The sequence below is a fragment of the Camelus dromedarius genome, chromosome 3, assembly GCF_036321535.1.
Source record: "Camelus dromedarius isolate mCamDro1 chromosome 3, mCamDro1.pat, whole genome shotgun sequence".
NCBI lineage: Eukaryota > Metazoa > Chordata > Mammalia > Artiodactyla > Camelidae > Camelus > Camelus dromedarius.
In genome coordinates this window covers 27,394,377-27,400,716 of record NC_087438.1, presented here as the reverse complement: position 1 = coordinate 27,400,716, position 6,340 = coordinate 27,394,377, and the positions used below count along the sequence as shown (strand labels likewise).

Sequence of the window (6,340 nt, the reverse complement as noted above, 5' to 3'; positions counted from 1 at the left end):
AACATTTTAGTGTGAGTCCTTGATAGATAGATAGATGGATCCACAAATACGTATTTTATACAAAACAGGTTAACAATGTACACAGAATTTACTATTCAGGCACTTTTTTTTTTTAATTGTGTGTCAGTCTTTCAGATTTCAAAGCTTTACCTGTAGCTGTTCCCATATTATTAAAGTGTAACAACTGGAGAACCCTGGCCAGTTATACAAATGCTCTGAGGGCTGAGATAACATGCAAATAAACCTTATATATCAATGTGTGAAAACTGGACAGACCACACGGTTCAAAAAAGGAAGTTCACTCTGCTTAGCTAACTTGCGCATTCACTGTCCGAGTTACAGCATCTTCGGGGGCGCTGTGTGCCAGGCACGTCAACTCCTTTCAGTAAAAATGGTAAGTCGTAGATTTTATGACTCTCCTTGGTCTCCCAGCAAACATCTAATCTCTACATAGCTCGGAGAGGGGTGGGGGTGTTTTATGACCGGTCCGCCAAGCCTTTGGAATTTTTGCTTATCTCATCATTGTTCCATTTGCTAATAAAGCTGCTAAGGCTTTATTATACCAGTTGAGAGACTGTGGCTTCAGGAGTTCCCTTTTCTGATTCTAGCCTTCGGAATAGAGGAAGAGCTATGCCTTAAAGAAAGAAAAGCCGCGTTCTTTGTCTTTGCCTCTTAAGATGGTTGGGTGTTAGAACCAGCCGTGCAGTCGGGTTTCCTTTTGTGAGCACTTTGGAACCCTGAAGAGACCTCCAGTGACAAATATTGGGTAATGCTGCTGATGAGTGCCACTGTGACACCACAGTGAATTTACAAAAGGAACTCTTTTGTTTAAAGAATTTTTTTTAATTTTAATTGAGAGTCAAACAAAATCCAAACAGTCCAAATCTTAGGGACCTGTGATGTTCCCAAAATTAGCTGAAAGTCATCATTTAAAGCTGGCTTACAATGGTGACTAGGTTCCCAGTTGTACCATTAAAAACTAGCTTAATCCGTAATGTAGCTGAGCTACAGCATTAATATTCTGCTCTACGGTCTCCTGTCATTTCTCTGTGAAAGTGGCTGTGTTCTTACACACGTGGCGTTCTTAGGCTCTCAGAGACTAGAAGGGAGTCGACTTTCTATCCCACACACCCCTCCCCCACTCCCCAGCACCAGATGACTAGAGATTGGTTATCTGTCCTCTTGTTCTGGAGAGGATTACTTGCTTTGCCAGCTCCCAGTGAGAAGATGAGGACTGAGGCAATGACTCCTACAGGTACTCAGTGCGGGGAGGGAGTACATTGCAGGCACTGGAATAAACAGGGGGAAGGGTTCATGGATGTGTTTGTAGTCTGAGATCTCTTGAGCCAGAATAGGGAAAGCGCAGAGGTGAGAACTGTAATCTCACGATAGGGGAGAGCAGGAGAGGGAGAGGAGATGGGGTCAGACTTGCAGAGCCATGGGGAGAGGAATACCACAGCGGTGGAGGGAAGGGTGGCACGTGGACCTGCAAGGAAGGCAGTCCCATGTAAACGTGGGATTTACAAGTCCCTCTAGTGTTTCCAAACGGGGTCTTCAGATCCAGGATTCTTAGAAAAGAGCTTGACTTTAATTACCGATATCCTCTTCCAGAATAAACGAGGGCACTGTGGTTGGCAGGATTATTTGGATTTTCTTACGGGAAACGAGATGATAACTAGCAGATTTGAGCGAACACTGAACGTGGGGCACCCTTGCTCTTGAAGCCAATGGGTGTGGCGCTCCAGCTCCGCGTTTGGTAACTTCAGTGTCACTTCCTTAATTTTTGGATGCATTCCATCTGCACTTTCTTTCCTCTCATGTTCTTCTGTTTTTAAAACGGCATGATATGTTATGAAACAAATAACAAGCACTTATGAACTCACCACCCAGAGTTCACACAGGTTACCATTTTGCCGTAACATTGCCATTTGCCATCTTTTCAAAAAATAAAAAAGACAAATTGGAAGCCCCCTTTCTGTCCTTAAAAGGTTCACCCCCTCCCTCTGACAGCAGAGGCACACCTGCTCTGAAAGTGGCATCTCGCCTCCCAGCTGTGTTTTTATGTTTTTATTTCATCTGCTTGTATCCATAAGACGCCATATGATTCTGTTTTGCCTAGTTTTTTTTTTTTTTTAAATGATTTCTACATTTGTGTTCTTTCACTTTATATTGGGGTGTTTTCAATATATATCCATTTGGATATTTGTAGTTCTGGTTCAACCTATTTTGAATTGCATAATTATATTGCCATTTATTCATCTGTTCTCAAACATTTAATTTGTTGTCATTATTTTCAAATTTGAACAGTACTAGAATAAATGTTCTTTTGCATAGAGGGTCTGGACACCTTCAAATTTATTTGAATATTAGTAAATTGTTCTCTGAAATCATTGTAACAATTTACCTCTCACCAGCCTTGTAGGAGAGTTGCCATTTCTCTACACCATCCCTAAAACTTGTTATTGTCATATTTATTGGCAGCATTGAAAATTTGTCATATGCAAAACTTTACTTCATTTTTGCTTCAACTTGCCTGATTACTACTAAGATGGTGTGTGTTTTCGTAAGTTTATTGACTATTCAGGTAATTTCTTCTGTAAATTCTCCTCATGTGTTTTATCCATTTTCTTATGAATTATTTTTCATGTTGATTTATAGGAATTCCTTATATATTCTAGGCATTGATTCTACATCAGTTACATGCATTGCAAATTTTATGCTCCAAATTTAGGACTTCTTTTTTTTTACTTTATTTTTTGGTGTCTCTTTTTTATACAAAAGTTTTAAATCTTAATGCTGTCAAATTTCAAAATAAGCTTTTATTATTAGAAGTACTTTTTAAAAAGTTCTTCCCTACACTTAAATATTAAAGCTATTTTCCTAAACTTTTCTCTAAATGTGTGGAATTTTTGATTTTCATGTTTAGGTCTTTAATAATCAGGACGTTATTTATATTTGTGAAGTGAGTAGGCATCTGATATAGTCCCAGTGGATAATCAATACCAAGTACTATTTATTTTAGTTTGTCCTTTTCCCCTAGCGCTTTCTGATGCCTCTTTTATCCATTTCCCATAAATGTGTGACTCTGCTTCTGGGATTCTAACTCTGTCATACCAGTCAATATACTTCATAAAATTTCATGTTTATCATTGTTTCTTACAAATCACTCTTCCACTCTGGATTCATCTATCTTCTCACCCGGTATCCATGCCCTTGCCTACTGTCTGACAATTTCTACAACAATTTTGTATTTGTTCTGTTATTCTCCCAAACACAAGAACCTAAACGTAGTGGAAATGCCCATTGAAAATAACCTTCCAACCCTATTTGTAGCTCTTAAAACTTCTGCCTGGAAGAGATGTGCTCCGCTTTCACTCACGTTTAATTAGCCAAAAGTTAAGTCACGTGGTCATGCCTCAGCTAAACAGGACAGAGATGGAGGGAGGTAAAATCCTCATGCATTCAGGGTAATGGCAGAGATGGGTACCCATTTAGAAGAAGAGTAATATTATACTCTACAATATAAATTGGTTTTTCAGACTTAACAGACTTACCCCATTGTTTTCCGACTTCTATTATTGCTGAATTGTGTGCTGGCAAGTCTAATTGTCATTCCCTGTAGGTGAAATTCTGTTATTCCTTTTAAGATGTTTCTTTATCTTCATGTTCAGCAGTTTTATTATGCCTCATAGAAATGAGAATTGATTTTTATTTATCCTGTTTGGTACTCAGGATAGCAATTTAAAGCAGGGATCTACAACATTTCTGTAAAAGAGCCTGATAGCATATATTGTAGGTTTTGTAGTTTTTGTGGTCTCTGTTACAACTGTTCAGCTGTTCCATTGTGGCATGAAAGCACCTATAGACAATGCATAAACAAATGAATGTGGTTGTGTTCCAATAAGACTTTATTTATAAGAACAGATGGCAGACTGGATTTGGCCCCCAGGCTGTAGTTGCTAATCCCTGGTGTAAAGCCTAATGATTTTCTTCAATTCCGTAAAATCTTCAGCCATTATTTCTTCAAAAACTATTACTGTACTATTTGTTCCTTCCTAGCTTTTTTGTCTAGAGTCCCTGTTAGGTAAAAGCTAAATAGACTCAGTCTATTAACTGCTCTTCCAAATTTATCTCGGTGCCTCTGTGATGAATTCTTAATCAGTTTATCAACTTCATCTTCCAATTCACTAAGTTTTCCTTCATCTGTGTCTAGGGTGACCAACTATTTCAGTTTGCCCAGCACTTTCCCAGTTTTAAGCACTGAAGTCCCATGTCCCAGAAACTTCCCAGTCCCAGACAGACCAGAAAAGTTGTTCACCCTATCTGTGTCCAATCCACATTTTATCCTATATATTGAGTTTCTGTTTCAATGATTAAGCTTTTATTTACAATTTTTAAAATTGATTTTGATAACCGCCTGTTCTGTCCTAATGTCTACCTATTTTTTTCTTCAAATATTTTTATACTCCCCTACAGATATTACTCATTTATTTTTTTCTTGATGTATCCTAAATTCTTAGTCATTTTCAGATGGTTCTATTATTCTAATTTAATTTGAGGTAAACCCATCTTTCAACTACTGATTTTGTTGGGTTTTATTTCTTATTAATTGTCTTCTGTCTGTATGTTGGAATTTCATATGGTAGACCCATTCTGAGAAGGTTTTGTTGGTTGATTGCTTGATTTTCTCTTTCTACCTGCCTTCTCTCCTTCTTCCTGAGGACTCCAGCCCAGAAGGAGGTCTATATTGACAACTGATCCAGGCGCACGTGTAGCATATTCATTACTAAGTCAACTGGCATCTTGGCCCAGGTCCTGATTCTACTGCTGCATCTAGCCCAGTATTTCTCAACTTCAGCACTTTGGTGCATTGTAGGATGTCTAGCCTCACCCACTAGATGTTGGTAGCACCCCTGCCCCCCTCATTGTGACAACACAAAGCATTTCAAGATATTACAAAGTGTGTTTCCCCCCTCCACTTCCTGTGTTCTCTTCCTCAGTCGAGAAAGGCTGATTTATCCCAAGGTAATTCTTAAGGGCTGATCATTTGGTCTCCTTTCATGGTGCTAAGGATGGGGAAAAGCCTATCTGTCCCTGCTCTAGGTTTCGGTGAGTGACTCTCTAGCTCAGGTTTTCAGGTTACGTTATAGGAGCTGAACTAACCAATACTTCTTCACCCTGAACCAACAGCTCGCCTAGCCAGCCCTCTGGTCCTCCATTCTCACTCACAGCTTTGTGTTTCTATTCTGTTTCTGATATAGAATGGTGAATTTCTTTTTGAGTGTAACTGTCTTTACATTTTCTCATCTTGTGTTCTAGCATTGACACATGGTTAGGTCAGTGGGACGGTGACAAACTTTAGTTTACTGAAGAAGTTGATTCCTCTTCTCTATCTCTTTTCCCTCATTTCCCTTTAGCTTCATATCTTTCCTTCTTTTCTTCCCTCACCTTGATCAGTGTCATTGGATACATCAACAAAGTAGAAAAAATGTGTCAGCATTAGGGTCGATGAGATACTGGGAGGTCTCTATTACTACCCCCATCCCTATCCAGTTTATTAAGACAGTGGTTCTTGGGGAGGGGTGAGGGTGTAGCTCAGTGGTAGAGCACATGCTTAGCATACACGAAGTTCTGGGTTCAATCCTAGTGACTCCATAGAAACAAACAAACAAACAAACAAACCTAATTACCTCCTCCTACAAAAAAAAAAAAAAAAAAAAAAGACAATAGTTCTCAAAGTGTGGCCCATAACCCAGGAGCATCAACATCTTTGAACTGGAAACTTAATGGAAATCCTTGGACTCCACCCAAGACTGACTGAATAAGAAGTTCTGGGATTGGGACCCAAGTCACTTGTGTATTAACGCACCCCTAGGTGATTCTGATGTGTGCTTGAGTCTGAGATCCCCTGCACTAAGGCTTAGGTAGAAGTTTTGATCAGTGTTTCCCAGTCTGGAGCACATTGGAATTGCCTGTTTAACCACCCACGGAGTTGCTGATTCAGCTGGACTGCATGGGGTTCAGGTACTTTTTTCTTTTCAGCTCCTCAAATGATTCAAACATCCAAAGTGTGCTTTTAGTTATTCATTTACTGCTTAACCCATTTTGATGATCACTTATGCCAAATCTTACCCAATGTTTTGGAAACTCTAAGTGGAAACTGATAAACTTTTAGTAAATAGAGTTTAAAGTGAATTTAGGTTTTTTTTTTTTTCACATTGGGACCCTTTGCTTTATAGAACTCACTTTTTCCCCAAAATCCTATATGTTCTTTAAAATATTAATTCAATAAAAATTAACTTTTTTAATTAAAATTTTCAGAATTTAACTATATGCCTTT

General features: G+C 38.8%; 1 protein-coding gene across 3 annotated transcripts in view; it reads left to right on the top strand.

The window, feature by feature from the left end:
• The first annotated feature begins 287 nt into the window (after window positions 1-287).
• Window positions 288-6,340, top strand: part of FYB1 (FYN binding protein 1) — a 139,396-nt gene continuing 133,343 nt past the window's right edge. For 2 of the 3 annotated variants that reach the window (XM_064480258.1, XM_011000633.3), the window contains exon 1: window positions 288-394. Coding sequence is in view for 1 of the 3 variants with exons in the window: in XM_011000641.3 (XP_010998943.2) it covers window positions 392-394 (3 nt within the window). In the remaining 2 variants the exon portion in view is untranslated. The remainder of the gene's footprint in view (window positions 395-6,340) is intronic. The other variant, XM_011000641.3, reaches the window with a different exon arrangement.